At 35.3% G+C, this 20,784-nt stretch overlaps 3 protein-coding genes across 5 annotated transcripts in view; 2 read left to right on the top strand and 1 right to left on the bottom strand.

Annotated features, from left to right (window-relative positions):
- The first annotated feature begins 183 nt into the window (after positions 1-183).
- LOC107742111 (proteasome subunit alpha type-6-like) lies at positions 184-7,000 on the top strand. Of its 2 annotated transcripts, none has more exons than XM_016554990.1 (7): positions 184-383; positions 1,327-1,421; positions 1,653-1,734; positions 1,817-1,972; positions 5,158-5,336; positions 6,503-6,597; positions 6,840-7,000. In XM_016554990.1, exons 1-7 carry the CDS (start codon positions 308-310, stop codon positions 6,895-6,897), a joined length of 741 nt encoding a protein of 246 aa, XP_016410476.1. In that variant the 5' UTR covers positions 184-307; the 3' UTR covers positions 6,898-7,000. The 2 variants fall into 2 exon arrangements, with proteins under 2 accessions (XP_016410476.1, XP_016410477.1); XM_016554991.1 differs by having other exon boundaries at positions 304-379.
- A 1,990-nt stretch (positions 7,001-8,990) lies between these two features.
- LOC107742110 (NF-kappa-B inhibitor alpha-like) lies at positions 8,991-11,427 on the bottom strand. Its single transcript, XM_016554989.1, has 6 exons — positions 11,137-11,427; positions 10,405-10,510; positions 10,092-10,299; positions 9,880-9,968; positions 9,531-9,788; positions 8,991-9,414 (listed from the first exon to the last, which is right to left on the bottom strand). Exons 1-6 carry the CDS (start codon positions 11,376-11,378, stop codon positions 9,382-9,384), a joined length of 936 nt encoding a protein of 311 aa, XP_016410475.1. The 5' UTR covers positions 11,379-11,427; the 3' UTR covers positions 8,991-9,381.
- Positions 11,428-20,068: 8,641 nt separating this feature from the next.
- The window catches only part of LOC107742109 (breast cancer metastasis-suppressor 1-like protein-A), a 9,342-nt gene continuing 8,626 nt past the window's right edge, over positions 20,069-20,784 (top strand). Inside the window, exon 1 of one of the 2 annotated variants that reach the window (XM_016554986.1) lies at positions 20,069-20,274. In XM_016554986.1, coding sequence (XP_016410472.1) covers positions 20,246-20,274 — 29 coding nt within the window. In that variant the 5' untranslated portion in view covers positions 20,069-20,245. The remainder of the gene's footprint in view (positions 20,275-20,784) is intronic. The other variant, XM_016554987.1, reaches the window with a different exon arrangement.

Raw genomic sequence — 20,784 nt, 5'->3', positions numbered from 1 at the left:
ATATATATATATATATATATATATATATATATATATATATATGGCCTTTTATTTCATCAATATTATATTATCTGCAAGTACAGTAAAAAAATAAAACATAAATTAGCGGGACAACAGTCTTGTAAACAGAGAAACACTATATAACATTTCTTTAAGTGCAAAATTGAACAAGTGACTGCACACCTTCGAGTCCGACAGTGACCCGGAAAAACAATTCACTGCTTCCGGGTCATTCGTTCTGTATGTCGCTATTTTGTGTAGTCTGTAACACTTTTGCAATTTTACGGTTAATACATTTCTTCTAAACATGTCCCGGGGTTCTAGCGCGGGGTTTGACCGTCACATCACCATCTTTTCTCCGGAGGGAAGACTTTACCAAGTAGGTGAGTACGGACGACTTTATTTGACTTAGATAGGAGCTAGTAAGTGCACAGTCATGTCGCCTACAGAGCAGCTCACGTTCACTCTCTCTTACACCAACAGTTAGTATCAACTCTTATTATTATTATTATTCTGTCACATAAAATGTCTTCTACCTGTAAGTGTGTATTTTTTTCTAGTTTTTATAGATAAAGTCTCATTTAGTCTAGTAGCTAGACCGTTAGCACTAGCAGAGAGTGAGTGATGGAGAATAGGCTCAGTGATGTTTAATAATGTAATAATTCTATCACACACTTACTGATTTCAATTTAAAACTATTTTCTAAATGTATAGTACTTGATCTAATGCAACAGTGATGTGCATTAATACATATGTTGCTGAGGCACCAACATATTGGTTGGTGAGGTTTTCTTTTCAAAAATGTACCATGGCAACCGCAGTTTCCGCCAGAATGCCACAGTTTTGTTGAACAATTTATGTAAACAACTTGGCAATAACAATATATCTTTGAAATAGCACGGTGGTATCGGGTGCATAAAAAGCATGAATAATTAAAAAATATAAAATTATTAATAAAATCAAAGGACCAGGATTTTTCTTGTAAATCATATTTGATTACATTTTTATTTTTCCTTGTGGATTTTGTATAAGCTACAAACTTTGTAAAATACACAAAAGTACATTGTTTTGATTGTTAAAGCATAATGGTAGTAGAATATTATATTTCTTTCAACCAGTCTGAGAAGCAGCTTTATTTAATTTGTGTATTTATTTTTTGATATTTAATATTATTTTTTGTTAATCTCCAAACTTTTTTGGAGTTTTTTTTTTTTTTCTTTTCTATTGAGTGTTGAAGCTTATTCCCATAGAGAAATGTGCCAAATTTTGAAATAAATTTGCTAGTAACTTTTAACCTTCTAAATAACTTTCATTACATTTTTCCAGAATATGCGTTCAAGGCCATAAACCAGGGTGGTCTGACATCAGTTGCTGTTCGGGGGAAAGACTGTGCAGTAGTCGTCACACAGAAAAAAGTCCCAGTAAGTCTGCTGTCATGTACCCTTTTTCCACCCAAATTGGGGAAATTCTCTCAGAATCGACTTGAGAAATAAACAATGTTGTAATTGGCTATGTTATAACCTGCCCACAAATAAAGCAACACATACAAACATTCATTTGAATTGGTTTGTGGAAAGGGTTACTCTTATTAATGTTACTGGTAAGTTGAGTTCCAGTGGTGCTGGTGATCTAAGACAGTCTGTGTTTTCCAGGACAAGCTGCTTGATTCTTCCACTGTCACACACTTATTCAGAATCACAGAGAACATCGGCTGCGTGATGTCAGGAATGACAGGTACAGATCTCATCCACATAGTCATTTTCATGGTGTCTGCTGAAACTGATGCGCTCATTAATGGCTTGTGTTTTGCGTTCAGCTGACAGCAGGTCTCAAGTGCAGCGAGCTCGCTATGAGGCCGCCAACTGGAAGTACAAGTATGGCTATGAGATTCCAGTAGACATGCTTTGTAAAAGGATCGCTGACATCTCTCAGGTTTATACACAGAATGCAGAGATGAGGCCGCTCGGCTGCTGTAAGTCAACACTTGCTGAATAATTAACACACACATAAAGTAGTTTAAAGGGGGCATGTCATGTTTTTGTTTCAATTTTCACCCTGATTTTCAAGGTTTTTGTGCCAAAACAGTCCTTATTCAGAAAGATCTTAAGTCAGAGCAGAAAGTCTTACATTTATAAAGTCATGGCATTAAATGTTGCATGTTTTCAAAACATTTATATATTTTTTTCCCAATACAAATATCTAAACATCTGTAAATCAAGATACATTTACTTGAAATGAAACAATAAGATATAAAGTCTTGTATTCCGAGAAGTTGAACTAAATAAAGTGAGTTTATGCTTGGAACGAGAACCAATATCTGTCAGTGGGATCAGAAAACATGTTTCGCCTTTGAATTAAATACATTTTTCTGAGCCTATTGGCAGATAATTGTTCTTGTTTTAATCATACTCTCACTTAATTTTGATGAATTTCACAGAAAACAAGTTCTTATCTTTTGTAATTTTGCTTCTGAAGTAAATCTTGATTTGAGAATCTATACGCATTTGCACTGGAAAACAAGATACTGAGAACAGTATATATATATTTGTTTTCTTATTTTTTTTTCAAAAATACAGAGAACATCATTTTTATTTCATTTTTTATTTTTATTATATTTATATATACGGGTCACTGTAGGGTGCCTTTTGGTGTCCTGTACATAAATAACTCATTTGCCATGATAACTTAATAGTAGGACTGTGCGATTAATCGAAATCGAATCGAAATCGCGATTTGAGACGTTGCGATTTCCTAATCAAGAGCTGCGTCACAGCGCATATCAAAAGCTCCCGTATCGGTTCTGTTTTCAGTACTGGTAATAAAACTATATTTTTATTTAATAAAAAAGAAGAGTTTGTCCATGTCCCTTGAATGGTTGTCCACACTGTCATATTGGGGAATCCGCCCTACGAGAATACTTTTTTGCGCAAAGAAAACAAAAATAACTACTTTATTCCACATTTTCGTCTCTACTGCGAAGAGACAAAAATGTAGAATAAAGTCGTTATTTTTGTTTTCTTTGCGTTTCTTTTGGTTTGGAACAACACGAGGGTGAGTAATTAATGACAGAATTTTAATTTTTTGGTGAACTAACCCTTTGAGAAAAGGCCTTACCCTTTAGTGACATCAGGACAACAGATTTTTTTGTCTCTTCAGTGGTGGGAATTTCAACGGCTGAGGTGAACAAGTTGATGACTTTTTGTAATTATATTACTTATTATTATTATTATATTATTTTTTAACAACCCTGTTTAGGAAAGGGACATCATGCCTTTCAGAAAATATAATTTCATCTTAATTTTGCAATGAAAACGTATTTAACTGTAATATATATGTCCATGACAGGGTGGACATATCTTATGGTTTATGCTTTGAATAATGGCCCATAATTATCTAAAAAAAAATGTGGGGGAGCTCAGCTAATATTTTTCTATAGTACTTGAGTGTCTACTATTTATGATATGACCAAAATTATAAAAAATATATATTATAAAATATATATATATATATTAGTAGGAATCAAAATTAGGGAACAACCTATCATTTCCTAAATTTCGAGGTTACTGCTTAGTCCTATTTGAAGTTATCCTAACTGGAGTAGAAGGGCAGTTTTTAAGCATATTTTATAAATTAATTGTATTCTGAAGCACAGTATCAAAAACTTCAGTGAGATATTGGAAAAAGAACTCTGATCAAAATTAGAGAACATACAAGTTATTTGTGTTAATTTGGCACATGTTGCTAATTTCCTTAATTGTATGACAAACCCTATTTAACTGGCTGCATTCCTCCAATTTTTCTGAGATTGTAAGATGGCGGGCTACTCTAAAGCGACTGAAACACAGGAGGTTGTCCAGATGAAGGCCAAAACGATTACCCTTTCAGCCTCTGCAAGAGAAGCTGGTCGTTCCAAATCTGTGATTTCTATAATATCGCAGCTTTACAATGACATTAATTAATTCAAGTCCCCAAAAAAAGGCTGGTCGTCCACGTAAGACAAATGCACGAGAAGACAGGATAATGCAGAGACTCTCAATAGGGAATCGGTTCAACACTACAGCTGGAATTGCTTGCCAGTTCAGTGCTGAACAGGGTCTGGATCTGTCTCGGGACGTTTAAGAGAAGCCGGACTGAAAGTACACATTGCAGCATAAAGAATAAAAAGGCTAGGCTCACCTTTGCTGAGGAGCATGTTGTGTGGAGAGAGGCGAACTGGTCCAAAGTTCACTTTAGTGATGAGAGCAAGTTTAATTTATTTGGGTCTGATGGCAAATTTTATGTTCGGCATCAGACTGAGGAAAGGCTGAACCCAGAGTGCGTAAAGAAGGAAAGGTGGAGGAGGAAGTGTCATGGTTTGGGGATGTTTTCTGCAGCAGAAGTTGAGCCTCTTATACAGATACATGGTAGAGTGAATTAAAATGTTTATCAGAACCTCCTTCAGCAACATGCGGTTCCTTCCCTGCAAGCATCTCCCAAACAGCCTGCAATTTTCATGCAAGACAATGCCCCCATCACACAGCAAAACAAAAGTAGGTTCAAGCAGTTCCTTGAAGCTAAGAACATTGAAATAATGAAATGGCCAGGCCAGAGTCCTGATCTAAACCCGATTCAAAATCTCTGTAAAATAATGGGCGTAAAAGTTATGGCTAAGAAACCCACTACAGTCACCAAACTGAAGAGACTGGAAGAAGAGTGATCCACGATCACACCAGCGCTGCATGAGAAACTAGAAATGTCCAACGGCCGCAGATGCACTGAAGTTATTCAAAGCAAGGGCCTCTACACTTCCTACTAATTTCTGACAGCTGTAACCCTCCAAACTTTTAGTTGTAATCTTCTTTCATGCTGCAGTAGTTATCTAATTTTGATCACACATATATTTCAGATAATGTTTAATTGTTTTCAATTAACAAAATAGTTTTTTAGTTTTCCTTAACTGTAATAACCTTGTTATTGTGTTTCCTTCCATTTATTATTTTAATTTCCTTTACTTGGTTTTAAAAGGTGTTACATTTACCTTTATAAAACCTGCAGAAGCCCTGTTAAAAGAAGTACAACAGCGTACAGCCTCAAGCTTTAATATTGCGTGTTGGTTGTTTGTGCACAACTTGCTGTACAAAGTTCCTTTTATGTGTTGTGTTGTCGTATCTTTTCCAGGTATGATTGTAATTGGTGTAGATGAGGAGCTCGGGCCACAGGTGTATAAGTGTGACCCAGCAGGATATTACTGTGGCTTCAAGGCCACGGCTGCAGGTGTCAAGCAGACAGAGGCTACAAGCTTCCTGGAGAAAAAAATGAAGAAGAAACTTGACTGGACCTTTGAGCAGACAGTTGAGGTACAATCAGAATTCAAGAAAACATTTGATACAGCTTCATCAAAATGAATTCCAGCTGCTAACATCGCCCACATCAGCACCCTAGGGTGTTTAGTAGATCTTTATCTAGTCAACATAGCACCGGTTCTTTGGAATGGAAATATCAACTTCCTCTAAACTTGCTTTGCTCAATAATGTAGTTAAAGATATTACAGAAAGGATTGGTTATATATGCTTGCTGCCTGATTTATTACACAATTTCTTTGTAAACAGTATTGCTAATCTATGTATTTTGAAATCTGTGAAACAAGGGTAGGTTAAATCAATAAACTGCTAGCTACTTAAAGGGATAGTTCACCCAAAAATGAAAATGCTGTCATTAATTACTCACCCTCATGTCGTTCCAAACCTGTAAGACCTTCGTTCATCTTCTAAACAAAAACAAAAGTAGCGAATTTATTCAACAATTCGTCTCCTCCGCGTCACCCTATAGCGCCATTTTGGAGAGTATCACATACGTAAACAACGTATGTACGCGGATACGCTGTTTACGTTTAGATCAAAGCATAAACAACGTATCCGCAGCACCGTATGCGGATACGTTGTTTACGGTTTGATCTAAACGTAAACAGCGTATCCGCGTACATACGTTGTTTACATGTGTGATATTCTCCAAAATGGCGCTATAGGGTGAGGAGACGAATTGTTGAATAAAGTCATTATTTTTGTTTTCTTTGCGCACAAAAAGTATTCTCGTATCTTTGTAAAATTACGGTTGAACCATTGATGTCACATGGATTATTTTAACGATGTCCTTGCTACGTTTCTGAGCCTTGATCGTGTTAGGATCCTTGCTGTCTATGGGAGGGTCAGAGAGCTTTGGGAATTCATCTAAAAATATCTGAATTTGTGTTCCAAAGATGAACGAAGGTCTTACAGGTTTGGAACGACATGAGGGTGAGTAATTAATGACAGAACTTTCAGTTTTGGGTGAACTATCCCTTTAAAAATGAAATAATAATTAATTTAAACTAAAAATTGATTTTTGATTTTAGGATGTGTGCTACTTTGAACTATTTTATATACATCCTAAAGCCAAAAATCTATTTTTACTGAATTATCTGTGTGTTTCACAGAATGTTAATTTAATAAGTAGATTTGCACTAATAAACCATTTCCATCCACAGACGGCGATCACTTGTTTAACAACTGTTCTGTCGATCGATTTCAAGCCATCTGAGTTGGAGGTAGGCGTCATCACAGCAGAGGATCCGAAATTCAGGTGGGTGGAAGAACCGTGTTCACCATCTACACGGAGAGATCTGCACTCTGTTCTACAGAAAATCCCTTCTAGAAAGGCAGTCGATGCCTTCAGTATTGATATTCGTCAAATGATGCAACATGGCTCATTTATGTCACATTTGACGTGTCCGAATGCCAGATGCGTATTATAATTAGGGCGCACGGATTATATTTTACACGGTTGTGACACCTAAAATGACTTGCTCCTTTGCTCTGTTCCAGGATTCTGTCAGAGTCAGAGGTGGACACTCATTTGGTGTCTCTGGCTGAGAGGGACTGAGATCTCCAGGGTGCTGCTCACAGTATTAAGATACGTAGGATCCCGTTCTGAACTTTTGTTCTTATGTAAATTCCCCGTTCCATTAAATACATTTTGAGAAAAATATTGTTAAGATTCCTGCTCTCTTCCTTTCTCTTTACTGATTGATTTACTGGGGGAGTCCCCATCATGCACATCTTTCATTTTCACTGCATCCTGTGTTTTCCCTAGCTGATTTGACAACAGGGAAATCTTTTACAAACGTGTTTTTCATTTTGTGGAATTCTTTGTGGACTTTGAGCATGTTAAGTGTAACGAGTCAATTAGGGCAGACTAGAGATCACGCAAGGAACGTCAAACACGTGCTTTTGAGTTTAATCACACTGATTTAGTGATACTAGTTTAAAGTGTTTTTCCCTAACCAGATACTACTCCACTTTGTGGTTTAACTGAAAATAGTAAATCTGATCCGCAAATACATTTTTGATAAAAAAAACAAAACAATAAGAAGACCAGAAATTAATTAGATTAAGTAATTAATTCTTTAAGCAAAGATGCATTAAATTGATCAAAAGTGACTGTAAAGGCATTTATAATGTTACAAAAGATTTATATTTTAAATAAATGTTCTTTTCAGAATTCAGAAACCTGAAAAACAATTAGCAAATCAGCATATTAGACTGATATCTGAAGGATCATGTGACACTGAGGACTGGAGTAATGATGCGGAAAATTCAGCTTTGCATCACAGGACTAAGTTAAATTTTAAAGTACATTCAATTAGAAAACATTGAATTTAAATTGTAATAATATTTCACTATATTACTATTTTTATTGTATTTTTGATCAAATAAATGCAGCCTTGTTGAGCAAAATAGACTTCTTTCACAAACATTTAAAAAATATAGATGTATAAACATATATACATAACACACACACAACCCTGGACCACAAAACCAGTCATAAGTCACTGGGGTATATTTGTAACAATAGCCAACAATACATTGTATGGGTCAAAATTATCGATTTTTCTTTGATGCCAAAAATCATTAGGATATTAAGAAGATCATGTTCCATGAAGATATTTTATAAATTCCCTACTGTAAATATCACAATTTAATTTTTCACCTGCTCCCCATTCACACCTGAGACCTTGTAACACTAATGAGTCACATGACACCGGGGAGAGAAAATGGCTAATTGGGCCCAATTTGGACATTTTCACTTAGGGGTGTACTCACTTTTGTGGCCAGCGGTTTAGACATTAATGGCTGTGTGTCGAGTTATTTTGAGGGGACAGCAAATGTATACAAGTTGTACACTCACTACTTTACATTGTAGCAAAGTGTCATTTCTTCAGTGTTGTCACATGAAAAGATATAATATTTACAAAAATGTGAGGGGTGTACTCACTTCTGTGAGATACTGTATATATATATATATATATATATAGAATGGAGTTGGAATTCACCTCTCACCATGTGACAGTGATGAAGAGGATTATGATGCGTCACATTGAAATCTTTCCAATGGTTTTAATAGTATGCTACTCATTGTCAGGAGAACAAAGCTATGGAATTTCCCTAAAATTCATGATCCCTGGCTCATCCGTCTCCAGAAACTTGATTAATGCCTTTTTTTTAAAAAGCGCTATGACTTCGAATTAGGTGGCGATCTGAATAATCCGTAAATTGCACTGATCCATCGTGTTTATGGATGATCTGTTCATACAGACACACACGTAATGTAATCCTAGCAATGAATATATAATGCTTATGAACCTCGCACCTCTAGTGGTCGGGTGTTGTTCATTTCTTTCTTGTGGGGAACTTCATACTGAGCGCGAGTCAGATATTCATGACTCCACTTTAGCAGACCCAAGGAATTTTATTCAAACTATAGTGACGCATCTACGTGACTCATGCGTTCCAGAAAGGAAATGATAGTTAATGTACACACCGAGGGCTTTTTTTCTGAACCGACACTATGGGCTGGTATTCCACCACTACAGGGGTTTACATGTTCTTTCACAAGTTTCACAACTCAGAAAATCCCAGGCCTTCTGAAATCACTCCAGCACATTCAATACAAGAAACACCCCAACTCAGAATTCATGTCATTTCTTTTGTTTTTAATGTAAAAATATTTTCACAGTGTCATATATATAGACTATAAACATTATCGACAAGTGTTTCATTTCACATATTTACAAATATAAAAATATATCTCTCTATATATTCACAAAATATACATATTTTTCCAACTCTTTGGCTTCAAAAATATTGGTAAAGGTTTTGGTCCAGCTATCTTTAGGGTTCTTTCCATGTTGAACAGCACCACCGCTATCATGCCCCCGGGAGGGGCTCAGCTCTTCTTTTCCACTTTAGCAGAGTCCCATCGAGGGATTGGCGTCCTAGGATATGGCGCACCCCGTCCCAGACCTTGAGACAGCACCTACAGCCTTCGCTGCTTTGCATTATGGGGACTGTTGTCCTGAGGGCCAGACTATCTCCCACAGAACTGGATGTCATCATACATCTGTTAAAAAAAAATTAGAAAGATACATAAATATAAATGATATAGTTATATAAAATGAATTTCACAACATCAAGATGGAATGTAAAATCTAGGAGAGGTTTCTCAAAGAAACTTACACAATCTTCATCAGACGAACGCTCCTCATCGCTCTCCTCTGACTCGCTCTCTGGCATCGCTCTGAGCTCCTGGGCCGTCCGGTTGTAAAGCTGCCTCTGGATCTCGCTGTTCTGTCGGCCGAAGGTCAGGTGGTACGGCGTGTATCCGCCATAGGTCAGACAGTTAACATCTGCTCCCAAAGCGATGAGTGTGTGCACCAGATCCAGGTTCTGCAGGTCCACGGCCAAATGGAGTGACGTGCGGCCGCTACACTGCTCCTAAACGCAATAAATCATACATTAGTTCTCTTTTCAAACATCTATAAGAGTCATTTGTGAAGCTGGAGAGTGTTTTAAACTTCTACCGTACCTTTGCGTTTACATCCGCCCCAAGCTGGACCAGACTCTCCACCATTGAGAGGTAGTTGTTAACGGCTGCTATATGAAGACACGTGTGTCCTGTAATTAAAAAAGAAGGATTGTATTTTAAAAACGGCTTTTTTTAACTCAAAATGATAAGAGACTTGTTTTCGTGATAAAAAGAATGACAGTGCTGCGATTTTACTCAAAACTATGACTTACCGCTGTAGTTTGGGAAGCTGAGAATGGAGTGCAGATGCTGGGTCTCAATCTGAGTCAGTACTGAGAAGCAAGCTAGTAAGCCTCTTTTGCAGGCGATGTGGAGAGCCGTGTTTCCACTCTGATCGACCAGCTGTGGATCACAGCCGGCCTTTAGCAGTCTGTCCACCATGTGCGGCTGTTCTGTGATGACGGCGAGATGCAGTGCAGTCTGCAGATGGAGGTTGGATGTTAGTCAGGTTTGGAAAACCAGCTCTTGTTTTGAGGTGAATTGTGTGTAGTAGTAGTGAGTAGTTGTGCGTGGGAGCTCAATTACCTGTCTTTGGTTGTTCTGTCTGTTCAGGAACGGGTCGTTCTGACACTGTTTGATAATCTGGATGGCATAATCTTCCGCCTCGTGAATGATGGCAAGGTGAAGATACCTGGAAAATAATGTGGGAGGGTTTTTTAGAAAATATTTTAAGAACCCTCTCAGAGGATGTGGTTTAGCAGGCACACGGTACGAGCAGGCGGCGTTTCGCAAGAATGGAATTTTTAAGGTTATTTCCAACCAGTGTGGCTCCACACATCTGATACTTTATCTGCGCTTGGCCGCGCGCCAGGGACTTTCCTGCCTGCGCACTTTGTTTCTCAAGCGCCTCCCACTTTGGGCGCTGCTCCAAAACGATATTTGTTTACTTCCGCACTTTAGCGGTATTTCGCAAATTAAACTATTCGCATAACTTCTCTAAAAGCTTATTGAACGCATGTTTTTTTTTCTGTTTACAATTACAGCTGTAGAGTCAAAGTTGCTCTGTTGGTCCCAATAGAAAATGTTCAAAAATATTGTACTTGTATAATTTTTATCGAGCAAAGGGAATAAAGTTAGTAATCTAACAATAAATGCATTGTTTCATTTAATGTAATCAACAACAATTTTAGACACTCTAAAATTAGGTTTTGGTCACAATTGTTGCAAGTTGCATTAAATGGGTCAATTTCTGCACTTAAAAAAAAAAGAAACTTGCATTGCATTATTTTTATCATTTAAAAACAAATTTACACTTACGTGTCTCCATCCTCAGTGACTTCTTGTGTCCAAGATTCACACGTCCCCTTTGGATTCGCAATCGGGTCTTCAAAACGCAAAATCTCAATTTCCTCCACAATTTTCATATACTCGTCCTCTTTTAGCGAATCCACGCCGCTGTCGACGCGCTCCTCAAAGTGTTGCATTTTCCTGTTTTTCATATCCATTTCATCCATATCACAATCCTGAAAGTTCATCATGCCAGCTCTGTGTACATCCATCGCGACGCTCGCCGTATCGCAGTCTGCAGTGAAGTGTGCGGTGAGGGCGGCGCAACGCGCTTTTATAGCTGCGCCTCGGGTTCCACGCTGCAGATCGGGGGATTTCCATTTTGTAACTATGCACTGAAAAGGGGAACTCGTAGCGGGCTTTTATTTAGAGAATTTCCCTCAAGATGACTCCGCGAAGTAAGAATGAAAATCAGTATTTTCCTATTACACATTCAAATCTACCTGGTAGCACGCAGTAAGCCAAACTCACGGGAAAATGAATGACAAGAGAGCTCATGAATGAAAACCACGAGGAAGGGGACTATTAATAATGCAGGGAATATATATGCAGCTAGAAATAGCACTTGATATCAACATTATTTTTGTTTGTTTGTTTGTTTTCATACTGAGGTACAGTGACCCTATAAAGTAAATGTCTTTGCATTATGTAACAAAGTGTACCAATTGTCATTTATTTTGAAGAAATATAACACGTTTCAAGCTAAGCATTTTATATAGGCTATACTGTATATATAGCCTATATGTGACCCTGGACCACAAAACCAGTCTTAAGTCGCTGGGGTATATTTGTAGCAATAGCCAAAAATACATTGTATGGGTCAAAATTATCGATTTTTCTTTTATGCCAAAAAACATTAGGATATTAAGTAAAGATCATGTTCCATGAAGATACTTTGTAAATGTCCTACTGTAAATATATCAAAACTTAATTTTTGATTAGTAATATGCATTGCTAAGACCTTCATTTGGACAACTTTAAAGGCGATTTTCTCAATATTTTGCTTTTTTTTTTTGCACCCTCAGATTCCAGATTTTCAAATAGTTGTATCTCGGCCAAATATTGTCTTTACATTGTCTATACATCAGCTTTCAGATGATGCATAAATCTCAATTTCGAAAAATTGACCCGACTGGTTTTGTGGTCCAGGGTCACATATAAAATGCGTAGCTTGAAACGTGTTATATTTCTTCAAAATAAATGACAATTGGTATACTTTGTTACATAATGCAAAGACATTCACTTTATATATCTAAATATTTTATTTATACATATATATATATATATATATGGAAAATTTCAGATTTGCAAATGTTAGTGTGGTTAATGTGGTTATTCTGCTATAGGACGCATGGGAACATTCACTAAAAATCACCTTGACACAAATTCTGTATCTGGGATACACTGTTGGACTTCCTTTAAAAAATGAAAAGTGTCTAGAATTCAGAATTCAGATCAATGGTTGCATGTAATTACAAAAACTTATGAAAAAGGAAAAATCCTAGAAATAAATAAATAAATAAAACCCTAATGTGTTTGTTTGCTTGCAGATGCCACTTGCTTAGATTCAGAAATTATTAGTGTGACTTGAATGTTCAAATAGTCTTGGAGCTAGTCTTTAATTCCTTACAATGCAAAGTTTTTTTTACAGTGCATAAAGTGTTCTACAAATTTTTGAAACTTTTTCAGAATTAATATATGAATGTGAAGAGGGCTGAGTCAGTTTAAAGTAACTGAAGTGAAACATCCCACATGGAAGGCCCCTCGATGTTCCACATGATGCAGGTTTGGGGGGTCCACCATATTCCCCTGCAATTTTTTTCTGGGGCTCCCCCTTCAAATTTTCTAGCGGCAACCATCACATTTCACAGTCTTTTTAGTATTTTCCATGACAGCAATTAAAACAAATGAAACCATTCAAACACTGAACAAAAAGGACTGGAATTTTGACCATTTTACCTCAGAAATTGCTAGTAAATTTTACAAATAAAAGTAGTTAAACATGACATTTTTAACTCAACAATTACAATTCAAGTATAGAAAGCAGTTTCTTGTAAAACATGCTTTTATATACAACTTTGAAAAATCACGTTACAGTGAAACTAATCTACACTTATTTGCATGACAGAAAATATGAATTTGCCTTCTTTTAAGTAGAGAACAAAGGCATGAGCTGCAGTCTGGTTTCGTATCCACCTCTTCAAACAGAGCAAAGACAGATGGACGGGCCAAAAAAAAAAAAAAAAATGATACGGAAACTCCAAGTAAATAAAGCTTGAATTAATATGATACTGTCTACTGTACCTTTCTTCACCTGACATTTGCACTGGAAACCACTGTAGCTCTGTTTGCATAAAGGAGGAGCCATAACATAGCAACCGTTTCTACCAACAGCGCTTATGTCACTGTGGCGATACCGTGACATGCGTCAAGATAGTCACACCTTGTAGTGTTCTGCTTGCTTTGTTATGAAGCAATTGAAATGATGCTTATGAATTCCAAACATTGTTTCCTCAGTTGGAGTTCAGCGAAAGGAGATTCACAGAAGAACATTCCCTGAATTGTTACAGGTTTGAACTTGACTGCACATAATGTCCCGATAGGAAAGTTTGGCTGCAGTCCATATTGGTGTTGCTGTACTGAATGTGCGGTATGTGTGAAATGATTTTTCAGCCTCGGTCTGTTTTTCATGCATATGCAGAGGCTTTAGTTGTGTTCTGAATGGAGGGAGTTTTGGGAGGTCCAGGTGTGGGACGATGGTTTGACCCACTATTCTTAGTCTGGCAACACTTTAAAGATCGCGTGGGCTGTGCGTTAATCTGGGGTAGACCTGTTCTTAGCCTGAACACTGAGACACAGTCCAGCTTCTGTCTCTGAGACTCTCTGCACAAGTCCACGAATAAACAATGAGCGAGAATCCTGTGAATGTTTGAGAGTGTATACACAACATACCAGGAAAACCCTTCAAAACCCACTGGCTCCAGAACCTGCTGTGTGAGATCCACCTACGCGTCTCCTCCTAACGACCAACCAGTTTCAATAGCCATGTGTTTGAATGTTTTGTTACTAAAGGTAATTAAGTATGTCACATTTTTTTAAATTCGTATGGAATGTAGCATGATAAGTTACTTTGTGTTGCTTTTTCACGCCGTCAGCTGACGCAGTTTGGAAGGGCTTGGCTTCCTCGCATTTTTTTAAAAATTGAATTATTATTTTTTTATTTATGAGGAAGAAAGGGGTTTTGTTCTCTAGAATGAATGAATTAATTAATGCATAAATGCATAAATAGCCTAAATAAAAATTGATTTATTATTTTTTTAAATAATTGAAAAAAGGTTAAAAATCAATTTCAGTATCATTCTTTTTTATTCAATTTGTACATCAACTAAGGAAGGGAGAGGTTTTGTTTGTAATAATTATTATTATCAGTAGTAGTATAGTAGTAGTCTTCTTCAGTATTAGTAGTATTAGTATTATTATTAAAATATATGCACACAGTGAAAAGCGGAACTAAATCAAATTCAGTCTTTTTTACATCAAATGCATGGGAAAGGAGGTTTTGATTGTTTGTGAATTAAATAAATAATAAATATTATTATTATTAAAATGCGTAAAAAGTTGAATTGGAAAATATACATCAATTTTATTCTTTTTTGTTCATTTTGTGCGTCAAGAACATGGGAAAAGGGGAGGTTTGGTTTGTTTGTAAATAATACTAATAATATATAACAACTATTATTGTTATTATTATTCACGTGTAAAAAGTTGAATTGGAAAATTTACATCAATTTTATTATTTTTTGTTCATTTTGTACATCTTGTTTGTGAATTAAATAAATAATAAATATTATTATTATTAAAATGCGTAAAAAGTTGAATTGGAAAATATACATCAATTTTATTCTTTTTTGTTCATTTTGTGCGTCAAGAACATGGGAAAAGGGGAGGTTTGGTTTGTTTGTAAATAATACTAATAATATATAACAACTATTATTGTTATTATTATTCACGTGTAAAAAGTTGAATTGGAAAATTTACATCAATTTTATTATTTTTTTGTTCATTTTGTACATCAACTACATGGGGAAGGGGGAGGTTTTGTTTGTTTGTAAATAATAATAATAATAATTATTATTATTATTATTATTATGCACATTGAGTGAAAGGTATAGCATTAGAAAATGTACATCAGTTTCTTTCTGTTTGCATTTGATTTTTGCATCTACTTTTCCTTGTCAAAATATTTTAAAATCCTAAAACGTCCAGTTTAATTGCAGGTTTTCAGGTTTTGTTTGCCTTACACATATTTTATCACATCATGCACAACACATCACTTACACATTAAGCGGTTGGCAGCTCAAGACAGTTTGTCATATTTTCAAAACGGACGGCAGTTTCCTGTAAATATGGCGTGATGATGCAAAATGGACTAAATGAGCATCGGCGACGCTGATCTGATCTGCACGCTGTTTTTCGAGTATTCTCTGTACGTGACACAACAAAACCCAGTGGCCTTTTCCACACTTTTACGCCTGCCATACGTCTTCATATGAGTCAGCGAGAGCAGATCTTATGATTCGTGTACGATACAATATATAGGTCTTCATATTTGTCAACTGTTGTAATGAAGGAAAACATTATACAGTAAGTGCTGTAAGTGATGCAGTGTGGAGCAAAGGTCACAAAGACTTTCCATTCACACGCAGGGTCTCTACAAGAATATCTGTAGATTTTGTAGATACTATAGTTATACTACAACTTACATATTGTACAATGTATGATACAATTGTTATATAATTGAATTGTGTGCGTGTGTATAATGTTTTAGCTACCCTGTTTGGATTTGTAATGGTTTTAGTGTGTAAGAAAGTAAGTAGGCTAAAACTGTATATGAATTACAATATATTAAAAATGCTGTTTTTGCAGGATTATAATGTCATAATATAAGTTTCGTTTCAGTCTTTACACACACACTAGAATAACAGCAGCATCAGAACAGTGAGACATTTTGACAGTGTCAAAATCACGATCACGAAGTAAAAATCATTATATATTACACCACAATATTTGCTTTTATATTGATAATCAATATATTAAATTTAATGTATATTGAAAATATACAAAATAACATATTGTATTAATATAGTACAATATATTAAATAATAAAGAATTCCCACTTTTCATGTATACTGAAAATATGTGACAATACATTAGTATATAGAATATTAATGTATGTCATTTTATATTCAGTAATACACAATATATAGATGTTCATGTGATAAAATATGGTACTGTGTGTATAAATATATTTGAACATATTTACTAGTAGATGATCACATTTATATGGGAACATGTGCATTATATGTACACAGTTATGAAGAAAATATATATATTGTGATATTTATCCATATATTTGTAGGTAACACTTTACAATATGTTTCCATTTGTTAGCATTAGTTAACTACATTAGTTAACGAACTAACAATGAAAAATACTTGTAAAGAATTTATTAATGTCATTCATATTAATTGCAACATACATTATTAAAATCCAAAGTTTGATCTATTAATATTAATGAATGGACCTGAGCTAACTAACAATGAACAGTTGAATTTTCATTAATTAACATTAACAAAGATTAATAAACACTGTAACAAATGTATTGCTCATTGTTAGTTAATATTAATTAATGCATTGATTAATGTTAACTAATCAACCTTATTGTAAAGTGTTACATATTATACATAAAATGCTCAGTTGATTAAGTTATGTATGTCAAATCCCATTTTTCATCCACCATGTTGCCATGCCTTTAACAAGACATCTAACTGACCAAAACTTCAAATAATATTGTTTGCAGTAAACACTTTTTTCTTATACACTCACATATTTTATATATAAAATGTTTAGCTATGCAAAAAAATAGTGTGAAAAAGTTTATGAATATGTGTTCAGCTTAATATAAACCTGTTAACTTGTAAACGGTGACTTATGAAAGAGAAATTGATTGAGTGTTTCAATAAAAAGACTATGTAATATATATATATATATATATATATATATATATATATATGTATGGAATGTATTATGTAATATATTACATTTTATTTTCCAGTATATTCCAATATTTTTGTTTTGTAAGGGATTACTAAACCCATCTGCTGCTATATTATTAAGCAATATATTGTAATAACTAAACACGTGCTGATGACGTGTCCCACCAAGTTATAAATTAGTATCATTGAGATACTATTATAGTTTTTATTAATATTTTAATATTTAGTTTTTTTATTTGTATGTTTTCCGTTTTCATTTTTTTATTTTAATTAAAGTTTTAGTAATTTTGTAATTTAGCCTATGTCATTGCATTTTTGTAGTATTTGCCAATATTTGGCCGAGATACAACTATTTGAAAATCTGGAATCTGAGGGTGCAAAAAAAAAAAAATCAAAATATTGAGAAAATCGCCTTTAAAATTGCCCAAATGAAAATACACTCACATATTTTATATATAAAATGTTTAGCTATGCAAAAAAATAGTGTGAAAAAGTTTATGAATATGTGTTCAGCTTAATATAAACCTGTTAACTTGTAAACGGTGACTTATGAAAGAGAAATTGATTGAGTGTTTCAATAAAAAGACTTCTATAAAATATCTTCATGGAACATGATCTTTACTTAATATCCTAATGATTTTTGGCATAAAAGAAAAATTGATAATTTTGACCCATAATTTTGTTGGCTATTGCTACAAATATACCCCAGCGACTTAAGACTGGTTTTGTGCTCCAGGGTCCCATATGTCTACATAGTTTTTATTCATTATTATTCACTTTTAGTTTTAGTTATATTAGTACATAACAGATTTCTTTTTTAAGTTACATTTAATGCCAATGAGGTCATAGTATCTTATACATTTTTTAATTTGAAGTAAAAAAAATTATGATTTTTAATATCCGTAGAACATGTTCTCATGCTTGACATCAATTCAGGAGCCTAAGGTAAAGATGTGCGTTTCACTCAACTGTTACAAAAACATCTGTAGTTGGCAAGGTAAAAAGTCTGCAGCTTCTGACATATAATCATTTAGAAATATATATCCAAGTGTACTTCATCAACACTGCAGATACATGTCAGGCTCTTTGTCCAGCCATGTCTTTTTGAGAGTGTCTCATTCACAGCGTTCGGGGTCATTTTCGCTGTTTTCTCTGTTGGGTTTGCAGCAGCCGCAGCATAAAGAAAGCATACTGATGCTGCTGCTGGAAACTGTCTCCTCTGAGCTGCAGAAGATGCATGATATTAAAATCAAATCAGCAGCCAAGTTCAACACACAAAGGTAGCCTATATCATTGATGTCTAACATCTGTGCTCACTTCCGCTCGCTCTCACTCTTGACAGATGAGGAAACCTGTTCGGTCACAGGTTGAGCCGTAGGCTGAAGAGAGCAGCAGCCGCCTGAAGAAAGCAATCATGCAGTGTGATGTTGAAGGACAATAAGTGTAAATCATGTACTGTATGCTGTACAGTGCTTAGGTTTTACCTGAGATGATATAAACATAAGCTCTAGTGTTGGTCATCATGAACACGACAGGCGAGCATGAAGACTTCCGTTCAGGCTGATGGCTGGACAGGAGATACTGACTGGAGTTTGCTGAACAAGACAAAAAATGCAGAATTGACTAGAAATCTTTAGATCATTCCCTGCCGCCCATATAAAATTGAATTAAATCACCTTCAATAACTATTGTTTTTTAACTGAAGGGCATAGTATCTTATACTTCCTGGAATCACAAAACAGTGATTAAATGAAATGTATTAACACTTCTTGTTACTGTTAATAATAACTTGTACAAAAAAGTTTTAAAACAAGCAGTGTTTTCAGTTACAGCAGAAATGCCAGAGGAAATTTCTTACAAATATGAATAACTGTTATGGACAACAATGGGCCTTGGAGTAAAAAAGTCTGCGAACCACTGCTTTAGATCATGATCTGCTGGACTGGTATTCAAATTAAGTATAAAATGAAACATATATTTGCAATATTTGGTGAGTTATTGACTTCAGGTTTCTTTCTAACTTTGATTTCTGACCTGTAGATGAAGCACTTTGGGAAGGCATTGTTGGATGTTGATGTCAATCGTTCGAGAAGTGAGTGAATCTTTTTCAAATGTTGCAAAAATGCATCTATTCCTTAACGTTTAAAAGATGCACTTTCAAGATTTGTTTCAACAGTAGTGAAATATACTAATTTGACTAATACAACTCTTTGCAACTGACTTGATTCTGGTCAGTATGTTTAAGCACATGCTGGTGGGATTGTGGCTTGTTAGCGGAGGAGGCAAAATAGCCTTATTACAAGTCATTTCAAAACGACATCTTTATCATCTTCTTGAACTTTCAGAATTCATATTTAAGGCCAATGTGGGCTTCTCCGGGACAAAGGCCATATCATATTTGAGCTACATGTTGAAAACAAGTAACAGAAAAGAACGAGTGAGTGATTTTGATTTGATTGAAACTTTAAAATGGCGGTTTACATTGTGAGACAGTGCACTATTGGTTGCCAGATAGACACATTTGTCTCAATGTAAGGAATGTGAATGAATGAATTGTGAATGTAATACGTTTGCAGACAGCGCCCTCTGTTGGTTGACAGTCAAGTTGTATGTGAGACAAACGTTTCTTCGTCTAGAGGGCGCTGTTTTCCATTTAGCCGCATTCACATCTCAGGGCGCTTGACTAAAAGCCTTATTTCTCTAGACATGTCCTGGCCGGGATTTCTCAGTTGCCTAAAATGTCCGAGTTTTGGCTTTGTTTTCCTATTGACTTGCACTCTACACTCCTCATACATTATATGTAGTAGGCCTACGCATATTTGCATTGCTGTGACCGTTCTCCATAGATCCCACCCTCTCGCGGGCCACGATTGGTCGATTATGTACAATGCCTGCACGCTATTGGTCAAACTGCTTTTCAGTCATTACTTTCAGCAAGTATTAAAACAATACAAAAACAAATACAAACTGGGACATTTTCGGCAATTTAGAAATCCTGGCCAGGATATTTTCAAAGAGGACGTATGATCAACTTAAATTACATTTGTTTTAAGTATGTTATCTTTATTTGACCCTCTAACTCTAGCACTCTCTATTCTAATTCTATTTTATCTATTTGTTTTCTTTTTTATTAAAAAAACATGACCCTTTAAGACTTGCACTCTATTTGTTTTCTAACTGCTTGTTTTCTATATAAAAAAAAGACCTCTAACACTAGCTTTCTCTGTTCGTTTTCTATTCTTTCTATCTGTTTTCTTGTTATCTATTATATAATAATAAAAAAAACTTGCTATGTGTACTGCGTTAGGCTAACTGAGACTTGTTACAGCACTTGCATATTATTGCTCTTTTGTTGATTCTGATTGCTTCCATTGTCCTCATTTGTAAGTCTCTTTGGATAAAAGCGTCTGCTAAATGACTAAATGTAAATGTATGTTTAAATCTACTAATGCATTGTTGCCTGACAGAAAATAACACAAATATCTATAAAAGTATTTGTGTGTGTGTGTTCGTTCGTTCGTCCGTGCTTGTAGTGATGCTTTAGCAATTTTCTTCTTCTTCT

Source organism: Sinocyclocheilus rhinocerous, unplaced genomic scaffold (assembly GCF_001515625.1).
Source record: "Sinocyclocheilus rhinocerous isolate Xijiao unplaced genomic scaffold, SAMN03320098_v1.1 scaffold16, whole genome shotgun sequence".
Taxonomy (NCBI): Eukaryota; Metazoa; Chordata; class Actinopteri; order Cypriniformes; family Cyprinidae; genus Sinocyclocheilus; species Sinocyclocheilus rhinocerous.
This window is presented reverse-complemented; position numbering and strand designations above follow the sequence as displayed.